At 35.4% G+C, this 27,491-nt stretch overlaps 1 protein-coding gene across 4 annotated transcripts in view; it reads right to left on the minus strand.

Moving 5' to 3' along the window:
• The window catches only part of agla (amylo-alpha-1, 6-glucosidase, 4-alpha-glucanotransferase a), a 99,419-nt gene that overhangs the window by 55,353 nt on the left and 16,575 nt on the right, over positions 1-27,491 (minus strand). For 3 of the 4 annotated variants that reach the window (XM_039735885.1, XM_039735888.1, XM_039735887.1), the window contains exons 7-13: positions 23,061-23,172; positions 17,921-18,047; positions 17,400-17,502; positions 17,195-17,292; positions 15,182-15,321; positions 9,523-9,710; positions 6,069-6,192 (exon numbers count right to left, since the gene is read on the minus strand). In XM_039735885.1, the coding sequence (XP_039591819.1) occupies positions 6,069-6,192; positions 9,523-9,710; positions 15,182-15,321; positions 17,195-17,292; positions 17,400-17,502; positions 17,921-18,047; positions 23,061-23,172 (892 nt within the window). Of the gene's footprint in view, positions 1-6,068; positions 6,193-6,520; positions 6,645-9,522; positions 9,711-15,181; positions 15,322-17,194; positions 17,293-17,399; positions 17,503-17,920; positions 18,048-23,060; positions 23,173-27,491 lie in introns of all 4 variants that reach the window. The other variant, XM_039735886.1, reaches the window with a different exon arrangement.

Raw genomic sequence — 27,491 nt, forward strand, 5'->3', positions numbered from 1 at the left:
AAAACAAGTGAATTGTTAGTAGTTAAAAATTTCTAAACATAAGCAGCATGTTAAATGCAAAATCAAGCATAAATTAGGAGTTAAAAATGGAGGAGGAGTTGGAAAAATCATTTAAGAAGGAGACAACTCCAATTTTAAATAAGAAAGTTCTCTCATTTCATCATAGAAAATATATACACAGTCATACCCATGTCCATGAGTTGCATTTTCACTATATCAAATTTTTCACTAACCTAGGCCTGACTATATTAATTAACGGACTCTTAAGCATTTAGGTTCATTATTTTATACATGAACACTAAAATGATACCTAACTTTTTGAGAAACATAAATTAATGGAAACAGTAGAATATGCGGGGTGCATTTGAACATCCTTGTTAAGGTATTCTGTTGTTGTTACAGAAGTTTCAATATATACTGTAATGTTCTATTCCGACCTATTTCTGAATCAGTGATTTGATAAAACTGACGAAGAAAGGAACAACTGCAGGAAAAAAACAAAAACTTTTGTGTAGTGTTGCTTCTTTGGAATACAATTTACAATAAATATTTATTTATTTTTTGTATAGCCCAAAATCACACAAGGAGTGCCGAAATGGGCTTTAGCAGGCCCTGCCTCTTGACAGCCCCCCAGCCTTGACTCTCTAAGAAGACAAGAAAAAACTCCCAAAAAAACCCTTTTAGGGAAAAAATGGAAGAAACCTTGGGAAAGGCAGTTCAGAAAGACACCCCTTTCCAGGTAGGTTGGGCATGCAGTGGGTATCAAAAAGAAGGGGGTCAATAAAATACAGTACAATACACAGAACAGAACAATTCCTCAATACAGTATAAAAATAAACATTTTAGTAGTACGGAGTAGAATTTGACCCCCAATACAGTACAATACACAGAATAGAACAATTCCTCAATACAGTATAAAAATGTTAGAAGTATGGAGTAGAATTTAACAGTAGATGACATCACATAATATGATTTGGATTTGATTAGAGTGTGCGTCTTCCAAAAAGCATTAGACAGACTAGCTACTTTAACATGGCTCAGTAGTCTGCAATGAACAGAAATCCTGTACAGTATTGCTTTTTGCCTAATAGTAAACTGCTATGAAAAATATGGAGTGTGCTTCCCTTGGCTTTCTTGTATGCTGAGGGAAACTGTCATCAGAACCACTTCCAGTTGCACAATATTTCTCAAATATCATATGTCTTTGTTTCTCACCATAACCAACTGATGATATCGATACACAATCACTTATCTCTATTTATAATCAAACTTTATATTAAAATTATATTTTTGCACTTAGGGAGGTGGAAAACAGTGGTGGTGGAATTTTTTCATGGTTACATATGCAATACTTAGATCGCATGCAAACTAAAAAGATTAGCCTGAAAATATTGAAAAAGTGTTAGAATCATATAATATTTGTTGCAATAAATTGCTATAGATAAAACTGCATTTAGCTACATTTAATTATGATAATGATATAACGTAAAATTAAATGCAATACCAGGAACAGGACAGGAACATAGCAGCTTATTGTACCCATTACATATTTATATTTACATGGCATGTTCAATGTTTACATGTTATTGTTAAACTGATGACGTATAAATTAAAATAAAATTAATAACAGTTATTGAAAGAATACGCATTATATTGAATATACTTTTTAATATCGTGTACACATTTATAGTTCCAAGATAAAAAAAAATTGGATGGTTGTTTAAATAAAATACTAATTCCAGTTGAGTAATTATTCTCAGATTTCCTATGTTTGCTTTTTATCATTATCAATGTCTATACAAAATTTAAAATCATCTGTTTGTAATTATAACCATAGTTTACTTGAAAATTCATGAAAGTATTCAGTTAAAGTACCATATCTGGTTGCTGGAAGTGGCCCAAAAGTTGATAAGATTCTTTATTTTTGATATAAAGCAGGTGTACAAAAGTGTTTGTGAGTTATCATGTTTACACAGAAAAAATGGTATTTTCAGATTCAGGAAGGTCTAAAACATCAGGAGTCATCAAAATCTTGAGGTCAAATTTGTCACGATTCCTATACTTTCTCTATAAAAGATATATACAAGAAAGTAAAAATGCTCGCTTTTTGTTCCCGTAAATGCTCAAATTGTTTTATTTGCCTTGTATAATCTAAGTAAAAGTTTTAAATTAAAAGTAGAATAAGCTGAACAGGGGAATTCTTAGTCCCTTTATCAAAAATTAGTGGAAGCACCTTTAGCTTCAATTATAGCCTTGGGTTTATTTGGAGACATCTCAATCAACTTTAACACCTAAAGGTAGGAAATACTTGCCACTTCTTTATTGTTCAACCCTTATTATAATACCTGGTGACCAATTATGGGCTGGCCTCTTGAAGTCATTCAAAAGATTTTCAACAGAATTTAGGAAGGGGCCAGTCCACTCAAACAAATTCAACTGCCTGTTCCTCTGTCACTGCCTATTTGCTGTGGCAATGTGCTTTGTGTAATTATTATGTTAAAGGATGAGCCATCTTCCATCTGCAGCTGCAAACCTTTCTTCAAGAGTGTGCCTATACTTTGCACTACCCATTTTCCCTCCTATCCTTACAAGTAATCTTGAGGCAGCTGAACAGAATCAGTACCGCAAGAGGCAGCTGCCACCACTGCACTTTGGTCAGCATTGATTTTGTTTTTAAAGTGTTTTATAAATAAATAAATGTACTGGGATTTCACTCAACAAACAATTATGCCAGCCAAAGAGTCGGATTTTGCTTGTATTTGACTATACCACCTTTGCCACTTGGTCAAAGGATCTTTCAGTAAAAGCTAACAAAAACCTGATATAGCTTTTTTTTTTTTTAGGAATGTTTCCTTTCTTATCCTACTATAATGACCAAATCTGTGGGGTGTTTGTGATACTGTTGTCACATGCATACAATGATCTGACTTTGCCATAAAGGTAAATAGCTCCTTCAACGATGCAGTTGGCCTGTTTGTACCCTCTCTGAGTAGTCTCTATTTTGCTTTATAACCCACTTTGGTAGGGCAACCTGCTCTCAGCAAGGTCTGGGTGATGCAACATACTTTCTACTTGGTAACAATAGTCTCAAATGTGATTCACATGTCACACAAAGCCTTTGAAACACTTTTTATACTGATTTGACTTGTACCTGTCTACCTTTCCTCTCATAGCGGATTCTTAGTTTTTAAGCACATTTGCAAGCTGTGCAATCTTGTAGAAACAAAAGATCTTATTCTAAACTAATCAAAATCAACACAATTGATCACTAACAGGGGAAAATTACTTTGTTTTGTAACCTTTACAGTGACTGGTCATATCTGAACATGCTTGCAAATGCAATTGAAAGATGGATGTTCACTTATCCATTTAGTGCAGTAATATTTATTTTTGTTCACTTAGTTAATGTGAGTTACTGTGTGTAAACAAAACATGAAACATGCTTAAATTAATGAGTCTTTATTTTCAGAGTACCTATAACAGATACAACTTTTGAAAATGGGTTGTGACTCTCTATTTCTACAAGGTAGCTGTAAAACAGCAAAAAACAGAAAAATCCGACATCAGCATGCTGACATTGCTCATTTGGCAGCAACTTAGAATATGCAATATATATCATGCAGATGTGGTCAAGAGTTTTAAGGTGTTCAGCCATACATTTGAATAGGCAACATACATCATCTGTAACTTGTCACTTGAGTCACTTGACTTTGACTGTAGATGACAGATTTAGTTTTAAAATCTCAGAAAGTCATCCAGGGGCTTTTCACATACTACTTTCTGTAAAAGTTGCACTGAATGATGAAGTAAACAAAAAATGTGGTAAGTGTTCTGTAACCAAAAATAGTTTTTTAACAGCAGAGGTCAGAAAAAAAATAACCAGACTCACCCAAACTGACACAAATACTACAAATACTTTAGAGTTATTTACTATAATGATGTGTAAAGGAACATATTTGAATGCATAATATGTCATACCTTGAAGCAGGGACCCCACTTCTGTCAGTGGGCACATGATCACCAACATTAGAGTTTGGAAAAAAATATTACCTAATCTAGCACATCTCGATTTCTGCAGTGATATGCAGATGGTGGGATCACGATTTGGTATGAACAACATGAATTTATTGATCCAACCTGGCTCGTGTCAATGCCAAATGATGGTGAAGGTAGTGTAAGATGGGAAAAATGCTTTATCTGTACATATTAGGCCTGTAAGCACTAACTGAACTCCACAGTGTACTTAAGCATCATTACTGACTAAATACATCCCTTACTTGCCATAGACCTCCTTCTTCAAAATGATACTATCCACAGAATAATGTACCATGCCATAAGATATACACCACTACAAGCAGTTTCCATGAACATCACATGAATTCAGTTTGCACTAGTGGCATGCATGGTTCCCATATCCCAATCCAGGACAAATTTGTGACATATTTTCATATATTAAGAGTCTGTATCACAAATGTACAGAAAACAGAGGACACAGAAAAGGGTTTTCGAGCAACAGAGATGTAATCTGATGTGAAAGATGTATACTGAGGGTAGCACCAAACCATTTTTCTTCCCGTAAAAAGCCAGTGGAGAGTTAGAGGCAACCAAAGCAGGATCTTCCACTAACAGCAAGTCTCCACAGGATAGAGTTTAAAGTGTACCTACTACTCAAGAATGTTATTTAAACAGCAACAACATTTGGGTTTCCCTCTTCCCTCTATACACAACTGACTGTAAATGTGCTCAACACAATCTGCAAATATGTTTCTCTGATGTGAGGTAATAGTCCTGGATTTTCTTATTATGGAAACAGATGACAGGAACAAAATAGATCTCCTAAGAATTTTAGTGTAAATCTAAGTTTAAGAATTACAGTATATTGATCTTGCTCTGCCAGAATTGCTAATGTCCTATCCTGAAGATGTACATAAACTTTCACAAAAGCTCTTTGCCAAAACGCTATAAAAATTAAAAAAACAATACTCACACATGACAAATACAATTAACAGAAAAGGTACCTGTTATTTCCACAATGTAAAAGATAACAATGCTTTGGCTTTATAGCTTGTAATGCCTTCAACAGGTATCAACACTGACATGGCTCTTCCCTAATACTATTAAAGCTTATTTTACATTTTAGAAAAATCTTTGACAGGGGTAAGATATAAAGCAAAATAATTAGGAGAATTAAACAACAGTACCTTTGATGTACAGCCACAAATAAATTCAATCTAATCTTATTCCCAAATAAAGGCACAAAAGGGCTCTGAAAATGAAGCCTGCATATCAAGAATCACATTTACAGTCACTGCCAAATACATATTTCAGAAAGTAGATGGAGGAGTACAGTATGTGGTACAGACAAAGCTGGTCAAGATTAGCCAGTATCATCAAAAATAAAAACATTGAAAAATGAAGGCATTAATATTTAAACTAAGTACTCATATTATTTCATTTCAGAAGCTTTCCAAAACACACAGGGCTGTATGAGACAAATTCGACATTAGGCAGTTATTAGTTCACCAGCATGGTCCATCCAAGTAGACAAAAAAATACTTATATTTTAGAGTGCTTTGGGGATTTGGTTAGAGGGTATAACACAACATCAAACAACAGTTGTAGATTACTACAAGTCCAGCCACATAAAGTAAAATGGAAATCACAAAGTATTTTTAAAAGATCACCTTAAACTTATTTTGATGGACTATAGCATAAAAGAAAATCTGAAAGCTATGTCTGCACCCTGAGAGGTATACAAAGTGTTTGACATTTTAACATTTCTTTTTAAAAACATTCATATAGCTTAGAATTTTATAGGTCTTTGACAGAACCTGAAAAACAAATATTGTATAATATCATAACAAGGAAAGATCAAGATAAATGTAAGTTTGATGATTGGTTAAATAAAATTAATGAATATATTTAGATTGCAGTACATTTCAGAAAAGAAGCATATAAAAATACTTATGACTAAATAAAAACACAAATTGTTTCAAAACTGTAATGTTACCACAGAAACCTTTTTACATAAATTAAAAGCTTTGTTGAACAGAAGTCTGCAAGCCTACCTCGTATGAGAGAACTTATGCCAAGTCTAGTCACAAAGATATTGTCCAGCTCCTCGCTTCCTGTGAACAGCTCAGCCACCACATACAAATTGGGCCGCAACTCTCTGGCTCTGTCCAGCATGTACTGCAGGCAGTAAATTAAACATCGAAGCCATAGTATACAGTATAAACAAAGAAAAGCAAAGCAAAAAGGTGCCAAGCTAAGCAGAATATGCAAGAGAATGAGAAGCCATGCAAAACAATAAAAATAGACAGAAAAAGGATAATACAAAACATTTTTAGAATACAGGATGAATGTGAAGAAATTAGTCAGGGGAAATAACATTCAGAAATATAAAAAAATATATAGAGAAAGAAAAAGCAGAAGAATAAGAGACAAAATGAAAACAGATTTAGCGTCATGCTTTCAACACCCTTTACAAACTTCTTTCCTGCTTAACTGCAGTTAGTACCTCTGATGAGACTTGTAATTCCAAGACGATTGACAAAGACATTGTCGATGAGCTCACTGCCTGTAAAGAGCTCAGCTATCACATAGAGATTTGGTCTGACAGACCTAGCCACTGCCAGCATCTCCTATAGATCATAACACAATTCAGTTTGGAAATTCTACTACTTAAGTCATTATAATTAAAATAAAAATGTATTACTAATTTTAAAGTTAAACTACATTTATATTTTACTTGTATAAACTTTTACCACCTATTTAAGAGAGGAGAAATATAATGTAGATAAGCCTTTGTTAAGCAAATGGCTAATACTTGTACATTTTATGACTGCTGTGAACAATTGCAATTAATTGAGATAGTTCATTGACAGCATTTGAAACATATAAAAATACAAAAGTATGAAAGTAAGGAACTGAAAGATTTTAATGATTAAATGAGAAACAATGTTTTCCAAATTAGAAATACACAAATGTTTTATTATTGTTAATTTAAAATATAGTTAAACACTACTGTCCTTTCTACTTACTGTGCACATTAGCTGATAAAGAACTTCTGACAGCTGGAGTCACCTGGGGCCTCATGTATAAATGGTGCGTACGCACAAAAATGTTGTGTACTCCCATTTCCACACTCAAATTGCAATGTATAAAACCTAAACTTGCCGTAAAGCCACACACATTTTCACGCCAGCTCAATCCTTGGGGTACGCAAGTTCTCTGCTCGGTTTTGCAAACTGGTGGAACCCAACGTCAAAGCAGTGCTACTGTTCCAGTGTGGTTTCCCTTTCTTTTTTAGATCCACATCCCTGACGTGGCTTTATAAATACAGTACACTGAAATTAACTGCATACTGTTTATTAATTTAATATATCTGATTGTAATTAACCTGTGACAATTTTGTGGTCCACAGAATGGTCAAACTATTCTAAATAACATAGTTGCTTTAGCGTTGTTACTCTCACTGCACCTTTTTCTTCTTCTTTCAGCTGATCCCACTAGGGGTTGCCACAGCGGATCATCTTTTTCCATATTACTCTCACTGCACCACTCAGATTATTTATATCACTGTATCTGAATGGGGAATCACAGCTCTACAGCAGCTGACTAGAAAGGGAATTATCGGTATACAGCATCTAGCACACTCTGCCTCAGCCATGCTGTCTGTTGAAATGCTCCAACAATTCAGAGCCTTTTCTCGCGGTTCAGAAACAGTTTCATCCCAAGAACTATAAACACACTCAATCAGTCCATCAATTGCTCCTTGTAGAACACTCTGTACTTAAAAGTACAATTACCTCACTGTAAACTTGCGATACAGTTATAATATTGTACAACCTGAGCCACTTTATAAAGCGCGTATTTACATATAATGACGATATCATTTTTAAGATGAAATGCAGCAAAATATGTTTATTATATTATACAGATAAAACTTTAACTTCATTGAAATAATCCATATTGTTAATAATTAAACATGGGAGAACACGGTACCGCAGTGATAGCGAGGAGCTGACGCTCCATTCACAGATTGTTCCTGCCTTGTGCTGTATTTTTGATGGGGCTTGTGTGACAAGGGAAGGATAGATGGATGGAATAATTAAACATGTACTACGAAAATATTTCAATGTTCCTTAAAAGTTTTGAAAAATTGGTGTTCTAAGCTTACAGATGGCTTAACATCTATTACAGAGCTGATTGTGTGACGATTGGTTACTTGGAGAAAGAAAATGAAGGACAGCAATTGGAGGTTAGTACGTTTGAAAGACACCTCTGCAATAAATTATTTCATCGAAATAAGAAGCGCGTACTGATTCACACACATAGAAGATCAAATACAAAACAAAGCAAATAATGTGCTACTTTAGTTACAATGGGATTTGAGAAACTATTAAATTAAACAATTTTAAGATGAAGTTTATAATGTTCTACTTTAATGACAAAATAAACTACCTGATTAAAGTGGAAATTTAGAGATTGAAGTTGACATTTCGTGCTTTTTTTCCCCACTGTGTGCCTATTTTTTTTTCTCTGTACACTAATAATCTTTCATATGACACTCGGACGGTGGGCTACAACATGCCTTTTCACAGCGACTTTGATATCTGACAACTTCTTTTTTTATTTCAGGCACTGTGTGACTTTGTGAACTTGAGCTTTCGAGTTTCTCCAACACTCTACGTCACTTGATCAACTTCCTTTTGTTGTTTATACCACTGTTTAAACCAAAAAATAGTACTTTTTGCTGAAATTCATCTTTTTCCCCTGCGCTTTTGCTATTGCCTTTTCACAGAATGCTGAGCTTAAGGGCTATTTATATTGATTTGAATATTCAAAGACGCGTAATTCTGGCAGGAGATGGGGTGGGACAGCAGGCGCGTGCACGTGCGTTACTTTTCACACTGACTGGGATTTATGTAGCGGAAGAACATGAAAGCTAGCGTTCGCACAGATTTCTGCATCTGGATTTTATTGTGCGTACGCACATTTCCACTTTTGTCCGTATGCCATGTTATAGTGTGAATTCTTCGCATGGCGTTATGCATGAGGCCCCTGGTTACTGTACATCTACAGATTTAAAGCATATATTTTCAATGGCCATAATTTTAAAGCATATATTTTCAATGGCCATAATATTTAGATCTGATGTGCACTTTTATATTAATCAATGTAAATGAATACTTAGTTTATGTGTAGGTTTTGGCTTGCAATTATTTACTGAATGATAGTCTTACTTAAAATAGACAAATAATCACATTTTCTTTTTACTGTCAAAATAAATGCTTAAATTATTCCACACTAAAATCAATTCTCTGAGCTGTACTTTTGAAGAAGAAATTTTGTTGACTAATTTAAACAGTATGAAACATTAACAAACATTTACTTAATTTTTCACATTACAAACTTTGAATGCCAAACAATTTATTTCTAAAATAAATATAATATTATAAGAAAGATCTTACAAAGTAATTTACTAATAAAAGTTAAATGTGGTAATGAATGCACTACCTCTGCTACATGAAGAGGAGTTGAGTGACAGTTGTCAAGTCGCACACCACAGAAATGTTTTGCTGTGATTTCTGTGTACTTCCTCATGTGATCCCAAAGGTAAGGACAGTCTTTTGGCGAATTCCCATATCGCAGTTTTACACTGTCACCCCAACAAATCAGCTCTCTTCTAAGATAAACATTTGAGCCTTAAAAGTAAATTAAAAATATATGTAAAGTCATAATTAAAGTGAAAACAAAACAATCACTCATATTTACAGATACATAATTTGCATTTTTTCATAAGAAGCAATATAAAAAAACATATATGTCCCTATTAACAATAAAAAAAAATTGAAAAAATGTATGCATTTTCCCAAATTCAGTCCAAACACACACACGCATCATAAAAAGAGGTCATCCTCAAAAGTCCAAACCCATATAGACAGGGTCATCCTCCCAGCAAACGAGCTGTACACTGTAACAACAAAATCAGCATGAATGTGATAAAAACTGATTTTATACATTATAAAAAGGTGTAATATTAATGCTGCAACAAATATCATAGGATTATATTATTTAATAGCTGGATCTTGTAATATACTGTATATTTAATCCCTCTCCACTGTAATTCCATGTACTTTGAATTAAGCTGGTTGCTTGAAGCAAAAAGTAGCATCTTGTGATATTAAAATCTTGACTCAAAAATAGTTAAGTGTTAAGCAAATATGCAATGAGGTCTTATAGTTAGAAAAAAATAGCAAAATTATACAATTTACTTTGTAGGTTAGTTTAAAGCATACCAGCAAAATGGATATCAAATGAACTTAAGCTTCAGAATTGTCTTACAAAAATTAAAACAACAGTAGCTAATGGTTAATATACAGTTCACAGTCATGTTATGCACCCTTAGCCCCAATGAAGGCAATCGGAGACTCAGAACAGACAGAAGAATTAAGCTTTACTGTATGGTGCGCATACAGACTCACTTAAGATGGAACAATGAGCCACCGGCAATGGGCACCTTTTACTTTTATCACAATTCTTATCATTTCAGCCATTACTCTTCCTCTTCTGACTTCTAGCATTCCATTGCACTAGACCTGCCTCTAATTAACTGCACCAATAATTCTTAGTTAAGGGGGTGTCAAACCCTTCTCTGTCCATTTTTTCTGTTTGACAAGCCCTATCCTTGCTCCCTTCTAACTGCCACTTGCCAGCTTTATTTACAGCCAAAGAGTTCACATTCACCACTCTAAGCAAGGGGACCATTCTTCGCTCTCTAGCATGTCTGACCTTTGGCTTATGAACTATTGGTGGTTTGAGGCTTATACAAATTGATAAAAATATATGTAACATAAGGCTTTTTAATTCTAACTCTTACATCTGAATGCTAAGTGAAATATTATATCTACTTTCTCATGTATGTAAAATACTTTTTAATACGTGCAAATTACCAATATTAAGAATACAATTTTCTATAAAATCAGCTACAAAGTACAGATTGACTAAAACCATTCAAAGTCTGCAATTATTCAATAACCTAAGGCAAATGATACAGCAAAAATCAGAATTTGTTACACCAATACTTTTGAATTATATTCATGTATCTACTTTCAACACTTATTTACATTTCAGAGTAAAATTGGACATAACATTATTACTGAAGGAAAATCAGTTGTTATATTTGTAGTGTTACCTTTAATTAAATCATTCCTTATTAGCACTATTATTATTATGATACCTTTTTTCCCTCTTTTGTATATTGAATCTTTGTTGCACTGGAGGCATTTTGGAGCATTCTTTGCTTTGTCTATATCACAGTTGCTATGTAGATTCATGCAGCACAGCATATCCCGGGTGAGAAATACATGTACTAGAAATACTAGCCACCATAAAAATGTGGATAGCAAAAAAAAAAAAAAAAAGTGGGGTTCAGCTACATATGGTGTGTATTTACATAAACCGTGGTCACTTTCCATGATAATAAAAACTACATGTCTCTTAATTACACTCAGTATGTGGAATATTCTTTTCTTTTGTGTTGGCATAAGTTCACACCCTTCAATAAAAATCCTGTATTGTAGATCTTTGAAAACCCTAAATACTACTACCTATAAACGCTACAAAAGATAATGTGTATTTTCTTTCAAATATATATTATGTCACCACTTCTGTTTATAGTTTTGATTTCTTTATTCACATAGTGGGAGACACAGTTACATTTATAGATTATTTAACATTGAAACCCTCTTCTCAGCCCAGTTTGTCTAGGGTCATGCAAAATATTCTTTCTTTCTTTTAAAATTCAAAGTTTTCCATGGCAAATATCAACAAAAGCATGACCACTGTTCAAGGGTTTGCAAATTCTGGCATAAGTATCTAGTTATTTAAAAGAAAGACATTTGTGAACACTGTTTTCAATCCAGAACTTCAGCATGAAACTTTTAAGGTTTGTGGTCCCCGGCCGGGCTCGAGGAGGGCTTGTGCCTCCTCCAGACCCGAGGCGTCCGCCCTGGTTATGTTGGGGCCTCGGGTAAAGGGCTTGGAAGCCCAGCCCTGTAGGGACCCGTGGCCACCGCCAGGCAGCGCCCGGTGCCTGAATATCCCGTGTGGTACACGGCCGGGGTGAAGCCCAGCAGGGACGCCCAGGAGGACCGGAAGAGGGCTTGTGCCCCCTCCAGACCGAGAGGCGTCCGTCCCTGGTGTGCTGGGGCCTCGGGTACAGGGCTTGGAAGCCCAGCCCTCTAGGGACCCGTGGCCACCGCCAGGCGGCGCCCAGTGCCTAAATATCCGAGAGCCCAGCACTTCCACCACACCAGGAAGTGCTGGGAAGACTTTGGGAGACACCGGCGTGGCCAAGGGAGGAATGCCGGGAACACCTGGTGCTCATCCGGGAGCGGTATATAGGGGCCGCCTCCCTCCAGTCATTGGCAGAAGTCGGGTGGAAGAGGACGGAGCTGGAGTGAGGACTGGAGGCGGCCAGGAGAGAAAGGCACAGAGACTGTGAGGCCTGGACTTGGGGGAATCGGTGCAAGAGGCACTGGGGTTGTGAGTGCACGAAGTTTTGTAAATATTTGTAAATACTGTAAACAGTGTGTTGGGTGATGAACAACATGTCTGCCTGTCTGTGTCCGGGCCCGCGTCCACAGGTTTAAAATTACAACGCAGTAATACCTCAGTTAATGAATCTGCCGAGAATGATACTCCTTTATAGCTAAGTCAGAATAAAATGCAATACAGTGCAGCACAAGTTCATGTAGCTGTCTGCTAGAACAACATGGAAGTCACTGTGCAGCCCCATTACTTGGAATTGTCTAATTTTAGCATTGTTATTGTGTGTACTGTGGAATAAAGTTATTTTATGCAATTGGTTTTATTTCCGTGAGTGCTGTAAGACCTTTAATATATTATAAAGTAATAGTAAAATGCAAAGCAATATCTTTAGAAAATAAATGTAATTATAATAATGATAGAAGCTGGATAAAAGAAATGCCACACTGCAGAATCATTAGGGTTAGCAGATGGCTATGAAAGGAGCTGGTGTATAGTGTGTGGATTGTGAGCACTCACCTGAAAGCATGATGCACTCCTCTTCTGATAAAACCATTGGTGCATGACCACCAGCAAGTCTCCTTAAGGATCCCGGTATGATTTGGCTCACAAAGTTCTGAAAAGTGAGGCAGACAGATTTGCTTCTGACCCCAAGTGAACAGTGTGAGGCACAGCCGGCAGCCTGAATGTACAGGCAGGAAATCGGCTGTTGAGAGTGTATGGAGTGGCACGAAAGGAGCCATGGAATTCTGGGATGGCAGCAACATGGACAGCAAACCCCCATCCTCAGTCCACCTCATGTACATCTGCCTCTGATAATGACATTTCTTATAACAAACTAAAGTCCTGGAACATATCTTCTTCATTAACCAAGGTATTATGCAGACACAGCAGTTAAAATCTAATTACAAAAAGCATTTATTACATTTTACGGATGAGTCTATGATAGATTTGACTTTAAAGCAGACTAATGTTAAACTTGTGTTGAAAATATTTAGAAAGTTATGTATTGGGCACACAAAATTTTTTAGTCAGTGAACCTTGTTAATAAATATTCTAAAACTGAAGTACCAAAACTGTGATTAAATGTGTCAGCCTAAGAAAAATGGTAAACCATTCTGAAAGCGCTCCATAAAATTATCTTCTGAATTGGAGGGTTCTTTCTGCATATTGTCAAACAAAGGAGATGAATGATGATCAAAGGAAATCTTTTTCCATATTAATACTGCACTTAAGTGTGAGATAAATACATATAAATTCCAACTAAAATTATGCTATCACTATTGCATAATTAAACAATACAAAGGAAGCATACAGTTTTACCCTCTGTATTGTACATATTTTGTCTTTGTATTGTGCTGTTTTAGTCTCCATGTTATAAAAAAAAAAGAACAACATAGCAAGACTAGAGAAACTCTCAAGATGAGCCACTAGACTGACTTACAGTTTGAGGAAGGATTTAAGGAGTTGAACCTTTACAGTTTTAGGGAAAATAGATTACTGAAGTGAAGTTATGAAAGGATTATGAAAGGGTTTAGTACTATAGATCCTGGCTTTTATTTTAAAATGAATTGAACAATTTACCAAGTAGAATAGTAGGGAGTGGTATTTTCAGAAGAAATTTTATTTTGAAGAAATTGGATTTGGGAACTTGCTTGGCTGAAAGACCGGAGTCAAAACTGTTCTAATGAAAAAAACATCCCATTTAACCAGAAAGCTTTACAAATGTATCAATAGTACAACATTTTGAGTAATGCAGGAGTGATGTCAGTAAGTACCAGAATGACAATACTTTTCAGTTACCAGAGGGAAGGGGAAGCAGTTAAAGGTACCAAATGCACTTCTTCCTTCATAAAAACAATGCCACAATGTTCTGACTCTTTAGGGTCAAGACTGTGCCAGGCATTACAGGGATATCAGAATGTCCTTCACCCAAATGGAGGCCAGCTCCTGACCTGGAGGTGGTTTGGGACAGACTGAAACTGACCCTGGAAATAGGCTGAGGCTTAAATAGAACTTGGAATCAGGATAAAAGAAGAAAAAGGGATAAACTGAATAGAGGTGATAGGAAAGGACAGAATATCTGCTAAAGTGTAAAAATTTTTTTTGTTTATTACTTTGAGTTCTCCTACTTGTATTTATTTAATAAAATACATTTGTTCAGTGCACTTGGGTCTCCTTGGAGTCATTCTAGGTTCAAAAACAGTTCACAAGCATCCCTCCAGTCTACACTAATAACACCATGCAATACATAAAAAGATGCAATATAAATAATACTGAATATAAAATAACACAAAAATACATGTTTTTTCTTTTCTGTTTTCCACATTCTAAAGAAGACCAATGAATCGTTTGATGTAAGCTGAAAATTTCAAATGCTAAACAAAGTATTTTTATATGGTATCTTCACTCATTCATAAAAATGTAAGTGGCAAATATACAACACAAACAACAAGATAAAATACAACATTAAAACGTGTATGATAAAGAAGATGGAAACAAACATTGATGAATCTATAAAAACAATAACCAGCTGTGCACAGGCATAGTTTAACAGTATAAGTAGAAAATTACCTGTAAGTAAAAAAAATCATGGATAGAATACAGGATATAAAAAAAAAGTCACCTGGTTCAGCAAAATTCCTGAGAGGATCATCTCCCATTACCCAGCCATTATGTGCCAAAAATTGGCAAGCTTTATCAGGTTGGCTCAATAGCTTCTCTTCCTCAACCAAAGACATATCCTTATAACTATATGTGAAATATCTAAAAGAAGACATTCCAGAGGTTACATTATATACGTGAAGTACACACATACATACATGTATACATATACATACATATACATACATAAACACACACACAGGTTAAATCCCATTATAGCGAATACCAAAGTAACAAAATTTTCAGAATAACAAATACTTTTTGTGGGCCCAAACAAACGTTCATAGAACATCATGCTAAACGAATCTCATTTTAACGCAATGTAAATCTCAGTATAATAAATGTATTTTCAATCAAAAATGGCCACCGAACATAATAATGCGATGCAAAAATATACTTAATGCCACTCCTACACTTTCCATGTCAAGTCTCATGAACCCTGCAACGGGTTGTCTCAAAGAGAGAAGCAGTCAGTTTCTCAGCGATATGTCCGGTCTCGGGCATGGTCAGCAAGTGACATCATACATATAGCCAAATTCTAAGTCACTGCTCCACCAAGCTTCTGTGTGGATAGTTGTGTTGTGTACGGATTCCATACTGTTCAAGAGTTTCAGAGTGCTTCTCAAAGTTTTATTTGAGATGAACAAAAAATGTGAGAAACGGCATCAGTTTACACTGAAAGAAAAACTAACAATCCTGGAAAAAGTTGATTCTTGGAATGAAGAAAAATGACATGGCAAAAGTATTTTGGAATCGTGCCTTCATCTTCATCTAGTGACTCGCTTTTATTCTTAGTTTTCTTACCTTTATTTCTATTAAAAAAATATATCTGTGATAATTTAATTTTATATTCATACCTGTATTTCTATTTAAAAAAATTCTATCTAATGTTTCATTTTACATCTTGTTTATATTCTGCATTCTTACCTGTTATTTCTAATAAAAAAGTTATATCTAATGTCTTGTATTCATTTTGTATTTTCATATCTATATTTCTATTAAAAAGTTATATCTAGCATCTCATTTTCATTCTTTATTTTCATTCCTGTATTTCTATTAAAAAAGTTACATCTAACATCATTTTTAAATAAAATATTTTTTGCAGTTTAAGAAGCACTGGTTTTTTAAACAGGTAGTGTCAATTTTGGGTCACGAGAGACAGAAAGATGAATCCAGGTTTTCAAGGAAAATATAGGTATTTTATTACTGAATACAGAAGGCAGGTACAGTCGCAAGACTTAATTCAGAATAGGAGCTGTTAGGAGCCGCGGCACAGGCAATCATCTTGCTTTAGCTCCCATCTTCAAATTAGAAGGATACCAGCAGCTCGGAATCACAGCTGTGGCAGACGTGGTCTGGAGAAGACAGATCAGGAAAGTGTGAGGAAAAGCAGATCAAAGCCCAGTTAAATGTTAAACATTTTGCAACAAGCACGGTATGCAGTAACCCTGATCCTACAGAGGACAACCAATTGCTTTGTCCTTGGTTTACTCTTTACCAAACGCAGCAGAGCAGCTATGGAGCTGTCCATTCGCACCTGTATACACTATACGTATTTTTCTCATATTCATAATATTGAAATTTCCATTATAATGAAATATTTTTATGGACCCGTGAGTTTCATTATAATGGGATTCCGCCTGTATGCACATATCCACACTGTATCTATATGATCTGCAAAGTAGTGAACATTTTTCCTGTTTTCTAAAACAATGCTGTGAAGAAAAAAAAACATCAGTCCTGAATTTGTGATAATTTAAGCTAAAATTGAAAACTAAATCAATCCTCACTCATTTATCCAAAAAAGAATTTATAAAAAAAACTGGCTTAAACAAATCATCTGTTTAGCAAGGGTGAACAGTTATTTGTTGGTATGTGCACTGTCGTCAAAACATAATAATTCAAAAGGGTAACTGTCTGGTTAATGCTAATTTTTTTAAATATTAGTGATTAATTCCAACCATGCTGTACATACCGTGTCACTATAGGATCTTTTCGAGTAACTGGGCCCAGTTTAGGACCATGGTCTGCAAGTCGTTCATAGGTGACATTACCAAGAATGCAGTTTACAGCCTACAAGAAAAATGAAACCATTTCACTTTATTACAAAAACAAAGAATAACTTTAAAAGTAAACTAATTAGGTATATTTCCGCAAGGAAAAAAAATGAAGACACTAGCCTGTTCCTGGTGATATTGAACTTCTCTATAGCGCTCGCCATTCAATTCTTCTAGTCTTTTACGGAACCAATTGCAGCATTCTTCAATTGCTGCAGGTCCATTGCTTTATTATTTAATAAACATTTAAAAAGAAAAGTATTAAGATATTTTTAACCATTTTGTAGTGCACTGTTGAAGCATATTTTTAGGAAATAAACTTCAAATCATTCATTTGTAATTAATAACATTTGTAACTAATTTTGTTAGCTTTAGCAATTATAATTTGTATATAAAAACATAACTGGTATAATGCAACTTTTAATTTCTTGTTTTAATGTTCTTTCACTCTTTTTATTAAAAATCTTATATTCATGTTATCCTTCCAAGTACATTACAAGTGCATTATTAAGATACACAAAACAGCTACACCAAAATATATTACTAGGCTCTACAAGAGATGCCTGGAGGCAATAAAAACTGTTACTATATCTTAGAAAAGAATTAAAAAACATATTGATTTTGACATTTCATTTACACATTACCTGTTTGGAATGAATGTTTCCAATGCTAAGTTTAAATCCACAGTACTGCCAAACCTCTTAAAATTAGGATCTTGGATAATTTTTAGATGTTGCTTGGGATCTAATTTGCCCTTAGTTTTATGTTTACCTAAATTAAGAAAAAAATGCATTTTAAGCTGAATCAACATTATGTTTTAAGGCAAAGACTTTCATAAAGCCAGTTCTGTGGAAATATTAAATATTTACAAAGGACACAGCAGACATTATTGGTCAACCTAATAGACTATCTGCGACAGAGCACAATTTTCTCATCATAATGAAACAGTTCAACTCATAAAATGGAAGAATAACGTAACTACTATGATCTGTTGTCATTTGTAATTTTAACGTGCAATATGTTTAAGCGAATGGCTATTTAATTTTGAAAACACTTTCATATCTAGCAGCGCAATTCCAATTGAGAGCAGTAAGATCACTTCACACTGAAAATGATATGATTGCGTGTCATAATGGGTTGAGTGTGCTACACAGATCCTCCAGCAAACGTATTGCTACTTTAAGAAATATTTAAGTAAAGGTATTCAAAATTTAAAAATATACTTGAATATAAGAGTATCAGGTCAAAAAGCTACTCAAGGCCCCAAGTTACTTTGATTAAAGTATTGAAAATCTTTACATTAAAAGCCCAACAAAAACATACAGTACATCTTCTCAGTAAATTAAAAGTACTATTTCCCAAAAACTGGAATAGCCAAAAAGAGAGATTAATACAGTAGCTACTATCAAAAAATTGTATGCATTTTATACAAACCAATTTGTTTTAAACTGCTAAAGAATCTATTGAAATGGTTCAGCTCTGTGAAACTAAAAACAACCCTTTGCATTTCAGACCAAATGAACTTTGAAGCCCTCTCTGTAACATATTGTACAGCCCTCCACAGAAGCTTATTCCCACCATTCCAAAAAGAAATTATTTCACAGAAATATTGTAGCTACCTGTTTTAGGAAAATTTGCCAATACTCACTGTCAATTAACAAAATACATTTACTCCTTTCTGTGCTGTGGAATAAGCTACATCTGTTAACCTTCCATTTGGTATATACCATAAAACAGCAGTAAAAACCCTGATTAAAACTAACTGTATACACGCAACATTGACTCAGCTGTTAGCACTGTTTGTAAGCTAGGAGTCAACTTAATCTGCCACTGCAATTAGACTGACGGCATGCAGGCAATAGTTTTACAAAATAAGGCTATTATTTATTCATTTTTTTATCTAATGGCAATAATTATCTTCCTTAGCCCTATCTAAATGTTAACAGAGATAAATAATAGGTAGGTACTCTGCTCTGATCCACATTGTAAATACTGACTGAATTTGGAGCTAAAAGGGCAACTTGAGCTACGAGACAAATCTGTCACAGCTCTATTTTTAAAAGCTACTTAACTGGATTGTCTAAAAAAAAAAAAAAGTGTGTTTTTAGTGCCTTCCCTTTAACGTTTGGTAAATGTTGTGACTCACTGACAATTACATCTGTGACTGACAGACAGTTTCAGCCATTGAGATACACAGAATAGGTCATTAGAAAGTGATGAGGCTACACTATTGGTTCTCAGTTCTAGGAAGGAAGACTCACTGATAGCTGAAAATGACCAATTAAATCCACAGAATAAGCCAGGTGATAACGAGGAGTTGGAAATTGTTCTTCACTGTAAAAGAGACTTGAGGAAGTTAAAAAAAAAATGTGAAAAAAACCTAATGTCACGGAAACAAGGGTATCAGTAATGAAGTAAAAGTACAATGTGGCCAAAAACCACTTTAAAATATACAATTTTTCCTGAAATTTACTAAAGTACAAGTAACAGAGTATACGTAAGGTGTTGCTGACCACCTCAGCATGTATGTCATGTTGTCCTTTGGCATTTGATAGTGCTGCAATTCAAAACTTCGGTAGATGCTGCTTCGACTTAGGTAGCTCATACTGAATAGATTTTCCAGTGTAACGGGCAACATAATTTACTTCATATTTAAATATCTATTGCTGAATGTTATCAGAAGATGATCCCAGAAGACAGTAATTAGCTGATGTCAATCAAGACATATGAGCTATTGTAGGGAGGTGCTCAGTGTAAAAGAAGATACTAGGTGAGTCACTCACAAATCAATGCCTAAGCTAATATTATGGTTGGAAACTTCTAATGAATATACCGACAATTAAACAAGCTTGCAAGCACATTATGCAAACAGAAAAGTTGTGAAAATCTAAATTACAAAAAAAATATTTTCCTCCATTTTTACTTTTTTCTTTTTTTTATAGTTTTTGGAGATTTTTAGTTTGTTTTTTGTTAACAATAGTTTTCACTTGAATTTTTGTTAATTAATTATACACTGTTTCTAACATGCACTTTAAGTTTCTTTGCTTTCATAAATAAAATTGATTAGGTGAAAAGGAAAAGTAGTGCAGATTTCATTTAATATTTATCAACGGAAGAAATAATGATTGTTGAATTCAAAACAGGGCTCTTTACCAGTGAATTGAAATTAATATTAAAATGAAATGCTCAATGATTTTGTGAACACATTTCCTTTGTGTGCCCTGCTCTTATTTATTAGAAACTAGCAGGAGTACCCGGCGTTGCCTGGGAATGTATAATAAATTTCCCAAATGAAAGAAACACAACATAGAAATAGAACAAACATTTTTCTGATTCACATTTTATTGTAATAGGTAATAAAAGTGGTTATTCCAGAACCTTTGGATACACTATATTTTTTTTCCTTGTTGTGCGAAAATGAACAAATTCTGAGGACTGCCCACTCTAGAATATGCTACGTAGAGCTGTCCGTGTGAAAAACATGGATTTTCCAAATTGATGCCTGCAACTTGCAATGATAGCCCTTAGGCCTTATTAATTGACATAGCAAAAGCCAAACGAACAGGAAATTGTAGCCATTTGAAATCAAAGGGTAAATCATTTGGAATCAGCTGTGTTCTTGGTATGAAAACATTTTCACGTCTTGCGCAACCTGTTATGATAGTTGCTTCAATAATATGTATTGATGGAAAAGTTGCCGGCATTTCAAGATGTGATTCTCTTCAGAAACTCTACTCATTAGTCGGTAAGCATAAAAGTCCATTGCACTGAGTTTATTGCCAGCAGCAGAGTTGCCCATAGATGGATCTGTTTGTGGAATTCCAAAGTAATACCCATCTTCACCTTGCCAAAAGATTTGTGGATACTGAAGGGCATCATACGACCTGTGTGTGTCTGCCACATGCTGAAGACTTCTGTTCCTTTTCTCAATGATAATGTCCCGATTCCCAAAGTCATTGCCTAGCATTACAATGTGAACCTCATCAAGTGTTGGGGCATTGAATCGTCGGTGATGCTCTCCCTGTGGCATTTTGCCAGCTCTTATAAAAACTTTCTAATCATCTGTTGACATATGTTGAAGTGCCATCTTGAAAAGGGTGACATATGCATTGTTCTCATGAAGGAATCATTCTAAATCCATCACAATGTCCAATCTCACGTTCGGTATTTTGCTGTGTCTATGATGTGCTGTTGTAGAAGTATCTCCCATTAAATAGATCTGAAGGAACTCAATTGTCCCATCAGTTAATGGAAGTAATGATCCTATTGTATGGTAAACTTGACTTTGCACTTTGAATGTGGGCATGAACCCATTCTCTCGTATTTGTTTAGTTACACCAAAAGAAGTAATTTGAAAACAGGAATTGTACTTCCTGATGTTGTTCAAGAAATGCTTTGAAATTGGTGTTGATCCTGACATCAAAGAGTGTACAGGTACAGGTGCATGAAGTAGAGATGGCAGTTTCACCTTCCCATTTGAGCAACACAATCCCAGTGACTTTCCTTTCCATTTTAGAGCTCTACAATGAACACAGATATGATCCATTCAGCCAATAACAGCGACAGGATGTTCATGATATGCAACCTGTCGGTTATATGTGAAAGCCATATTTTTTAAATCGTACTGCATTTGTCTATGTGTTGCATCAGCAGCCCTTCGCCTGTTGGCAGTCAGCCTGGTTTCCCTTTCTTGAGATGTTTCATCCGCTCTTGCATCAGACATTTTTCCCCAACCAAACATACCCCCCGAGCTCCTCCTGGTCACAAAGGAGCCCCATGCCCAGTTTGGTGGCGATCGAACGCCTGGTGCAAATTTGTATGGCGGACAAACAACCAAACATACCCCATGACTTCCTCCTGATCACAAAGGAGCCCCATGCCTAGTTTGGTGGCGTTCGGATGCCCGGTGCAGATTTATATGGCGGACAAACAAACATACATCGACTACAGCCTCCCTTCCCTTTCTTCAGATGTTTCATCTGGTCTTGCATCAGCAGCCCTTCTTCCGTTGGTTTCCCTTTCTTAAGATGATTCACCGGTCTTGCATCAGCAGCCCTTCTCCTGTTGGCAGTACGGGGACGTGTGCGGAACTGTCGGTGAAAAGGTGCCCTGCGCTTCACCCCGAACATTCTTCCCAACCAAACATAGCCCATGACCTCCTCCTGGTCACAAAGGAGCCCCATCCCCAGTTTGGTGGCGATCGGATGCCCGATGCAGATTTGTATGGAGGACAAACAAACATACATCAACTTTGCTTTATATATTAGAAAAAGTTGTGTATTCTGCCGAATGTAAGAAAACGACTAAATGACTTTGTGTGTATTATGTAACACAGGTAATGTGAGATTTTCTTTTAATGGATGGTTTTATACTGTCTGTTGTGCACCAGCATTGGTCTCCATTCTATCAGTATGTTATCACTGTTCTCCAGGAAAATATGAGACTAAAAATACTTCCCTGCCATTACTGCAAACCAAATGGGGTAAGCAACATAAAACAAATTTTTGAATACATGCACGTATTACAAATAATAATATGAAAAGCTGACTTACAAACATACCTTAATTTTACACATTTGTATGTGTAACAATAATTTTCTAAGCATTCTAATTGAAGCATTTTCAAAATAATCACAAAATGCTGCACTGAAAATGTAGAAGTTTTAAAAATGATTCCACAAAGGTCAGTTAAGGACTACCTACCTTTGCCATTAAATTCTCAGTTAATTTGAAAATATATTACTTTATATTAATTAAACTTAGGAATGTAAAAACAATATTTTACCTTGGACAAGGACCGTTTTAAACTGTTCCACGCCCTTCTCCACATTTACTTGAAAAAATTCCCACAGTTTAAGTTTAGGATAAACATCTTCCCATATTATTTTGCGTATAGCCTATGGAATAATAAAAACATTGTTAAAAACTTATAGCTTTAAAATACACCTCATACAACCATAATTTAAATACTGTACACTGCACAAAAGTCGTGATGAAAAATATATGAAATTTTTTATTTCTGGTTTACAGTTGCTTACTAAGCACTCAAATTATGAAAAGCTATTCTCAGTCTGATTTTCTGCATTATTACATCATTTTTATTATTAAGAAACAAAGCATAAGAACAAAGCAAAACCTAATAAAAAAAACAAGTACAATAGTATGGAGAGACAGAATGAAACTCATTCAACCGCACGTTTGCTTTGGAACTAAATCGAGGAGTTCTTGGGAAACAATTTTGAATAGATCATCATAATACTGATCCAATACACATGCAATTTCAGTTACATGGGTTACTCAGCATGCCAAATTGCATTTAAATCTGTGACAAAGAAGTCTAAAAGTGTGATAATTTGACATGGAATTACCCATGAGGATAACATTATTTTTTTCATATTTGAGATAATAAAGAACATTGCTCTTCCATTCAGTTTTAGAAGGTGGATTAGGATTTTTCCAGTTAAACATAATATTAGTGTGGTACAGGATTTTATACTGATTTTTATAGCACAACTTTATCCATTTTGGCACTATGTTAAATATTGTCTTTAAAATGTTAGAAGTGATATGCATGTATTATTGCCTAGAATGGTTTTAATAGTTGGACATTCTCAAACATCTGACCTAGCAATGTAGGCATGTGATGGTGCGGGACAGCTCCATGCTCCCTCTTTCATTTTGCATTTTGCTTTTATTAAAAACTAACTAAACAAAACAGTTTCCAAAGTGCAGTGCAACATTCTAAATAAATATATAATCCATTTAAAAGAAAGTGTCTGTGGAGGTTAAAATCCAACAAATAGAAAATCCATTAAAAACAAGGTTAAAACTCAGGCAGGAAACTGTCCTTAAAACACAAGCCCTGTTGCCATCCATCAACTGACATCTCTTTGGTTTATCGGGACCTCGCACCTAAGGAGGCACCTACCTGACAGACACAGCCTTCCATCATCCTGCGGTCAACAGGTCTGGGTACTGCCATTTCCATGGCTCAACAGCAGGGTCCGCAATCCTGACCCAGGCTCGGGTCCATCCTGTCCATTGACACAGAAAGGCTCCCCATCCAAACCTCTGTCACCCACTCCCACTGCCTTCCTGAACTTACGCAGTGGGCAGCACACCTTCTGGTCACTCCAGCTCTCTTAATCTCTCAGAAGGAGCGATCCACCAACACAGCTCTGAGTGCCGGCTACACAATATCCCTGTGTCTCTCCACCTCATTGCTGTCTGCCTCCTCTCACACTTGTGCTCACTCACTTTCTCCTGTACCCACTCTTGCTTGCCTCCTGCCTGATTCACACTCCTTCCTTTAATCTCTGCTCCTTCTTCTTCTTTTTTGTTTCCCCTTGCACTCTTGCTTCCCTTATTAAAATGGGGGATTGGTACAGCTCCTGGCGTCAATTAGGGTCGTGGGTGATCCTGCACCTGTGCTTTATGTGCAGGGCTGTCTGCTCCAGCATTGTACATACACACATGCACAAACACCCCAAAAAAAGGATGCAAGTACAGCAATTATTTATTTAAAAGATGCTAATCACACAACTGACTTCTATGGGGAACCAATACTAAACAAACAGAAAAAATATCAAAATGCCCATAAAAAAATCTCAATTTTGTTATGTAGCATAATCCATAGTTTAGATATCCTAGTCATTAGCTCAAAACCTCCCAAAAACATGGATGTTTGCTAAAATATTGTTAAATAAACTATTTCCAGAAAATCCTTTAATGAACTACTGGATTATGTGTTCGAACATATCGAGCTTTGGAATTGATGTCTTGCCTTTCTTCCCATGCATTGGTCTTTAAGCCACAAAGGTGTATTTCTGTTTTTTCAATGGCAATTTGTGAATCTCCACTATTGAATTGTACCTCTGCTTGTTAAGGCACGTCAGATATACACATATACACAAGGCATGCTTTCAAACTTATGATGTTTTTTCTAGCTTTCCTTTCCTAATTGTTCACTTCTCTGTAATGCTGATATGATGCAAAGAGCCATGGTAGCCAAGCAATGAGCTATTACTAAGCAGGGCTCCTGAATAATGAATGAACGGAGTGATAGGTCAGTCAGGGAGTAGGTGTTCTTATTATTTTTATATACTTTGAAAATAATTTATTGAGCAGCAATATCTGATCTGCTCCATTTCTATTAATGAAGAAGCGACTACAAAAAAAACTGGATGGTGATAAATATTTATCTGGTGTTGCATGCCTTCAATTACTGCACAATTTCAGACATTTCTTGCGAAACAAAAAAGGGGAAACTACAAAAACTGCAAATCTAAATCTGAAATAACAAAAATGTAAAATTGTATTAGTTATGACATTTTACTGTTCAAGCTGTAAGCAGCTTTAAACATTGTTTCCACCAGATGACACACTGCACACCATGCATTTCAATACTGCTTCAAGGATTCAAGCAAATCTCTCTTGATGCTTATAGAAAAAGCTTCATATTAATGAAATAAAAAGCAGGTGAGAAACAAAAGTTGCATACCTACCTCAAAAATGCTCAAAAAGGAGCAGCTATCTTTTTATAGTCTAACCAAATTTTCAGGTTGGTTTTGATAAAATAAAACCAAGAAACATACTTCTTTGTTTATTTTTGAAAACTGTTAGAGCAATCTCAAATTTATATACAACTTCCCCTAAATCGCTTATGATTATTTCACAAGCCAGCACATTTTCTGCTAAGCTGACATGGCACCTTGCCTGTGTGATTCAATAATCTGATATCTTAGCGGAACCACATGTAGATGTGGCAGATTACAGGGAATCATTTTAGGTCTTGACATAAGAAAAGGTTAAACAATGTTTCACAAGATGCCATTGCTGGCTTTTGCTAATTCATTAAGTGGTAAATTCTTTTAAGCAGTTTACAAATGTGAAAGGGACTAATGCATGATTTCACTCTTACTTAGAATTTCAGTAGCTGAGCAAACGTGCATTCCTGACATATTAAAATGTTGATGCAATCTCAGGCATCAGAATAAAACTGCCTGTTAAACAGCACCTCCTAAGTGAGTTTCCAGTCACTCTCTCCTCTGCTCTAGAGTAAATTACCTGGTGCTAAAAAAATGAACTTGTAACACTGGTGGGAACTAAAGAATGGCAGTGGTGATTGTAAAGTTTATGCAAGAAGAGAGAGAGACTGCAAAACTATGAAAACCATAACACATAAAAGGTTTACAAACGGATTCATTCTAAAACTATGATGTATCAGCAGGGGTTCCTCTCCTGGCTGGTGTTCAAATACCTGTTTAATGTCGCTGTCATTCATTTTTGATTCTTTTGTCTATGTTAATATTGTTAATTTTGGTATTTATTTGCATTTTATGCATATTAATTTTTGACCCATATGCTCCGTTTTGTCCCTCTGCTTTTTGGATTTGCATGTTTGTTGTTGTTTCTGCTGCAGAGCACACTGCCCTGTATGTTCTACAAGTCAAAGGTTGATGGTGCCATCCACTTGTGGGGCTTTATTTGCAACAGTTTATGGGACTCTTGTGTTTAGGAACTTCTAGTTCATGACAAAGACTTTAGAAAAGATGACTTATGACAGAACTTTTGATCAATGATTGAGGGGGATAGGCAGATTTTCCCAGAAGTATTTGCTTAACACAATTTTAGCAAAAAATGCATGTGTTTTGCATGTTGTGAACAAATGAGTAGATAACTAACATATGCATTATGTGACACAAGAAACACGAGTAATGAACTATTTTAATATTGCAATCTGAGATATTTTTACTGGTCATCACTACATTATACATTTATAAATACATGTACTGTATCTCCCTGTGGTAATGATACCGTACCACATTAACACACATTAAGTGCAGAAATCATATTTTATTGAAAAAAAAAGCAATACACAGTGTTAGACACTTTCATCCTATTATGAAATTAATTCAGGAACAGATTAGTGTGTGCTTTGAAAAGAAAATAAAATCCCTGATCAAATGAAATGTAATGGTTTAACTTGTACTGTCATGTATTCATTAGAGAAGAAAATTGTTTTTAAATAGTGTCATACACAGCCCTGATAAATGAATGGAAGCTTTGCATTCATTCTCTGATTGTAATGAGCACCTGTACAAATATCCATCAGTCCAAACATCTGTCCGTTTTCTAACCAGTGTATACAGTTCAAGGTAGTGCTGGAGTGTATCCAGTGTTACACAAGTAGGACTGGGAGGGCTGGCAGCATGCT

This window comes from Polypterus senegalus, chromosome 14 (genome assembly GCF_016835505.1).
Source record: "Polypterus senegalus isolate Bchr_013 chromosome 14, ASM1683550v1, whole genome shotgun sequence".
Lineage (NCBI taxonomy): Eukaryota > Metazoa > Chordata > Cladistia > Polypteriformes > Polypteridae > Polypterus > Polypterus senegalus.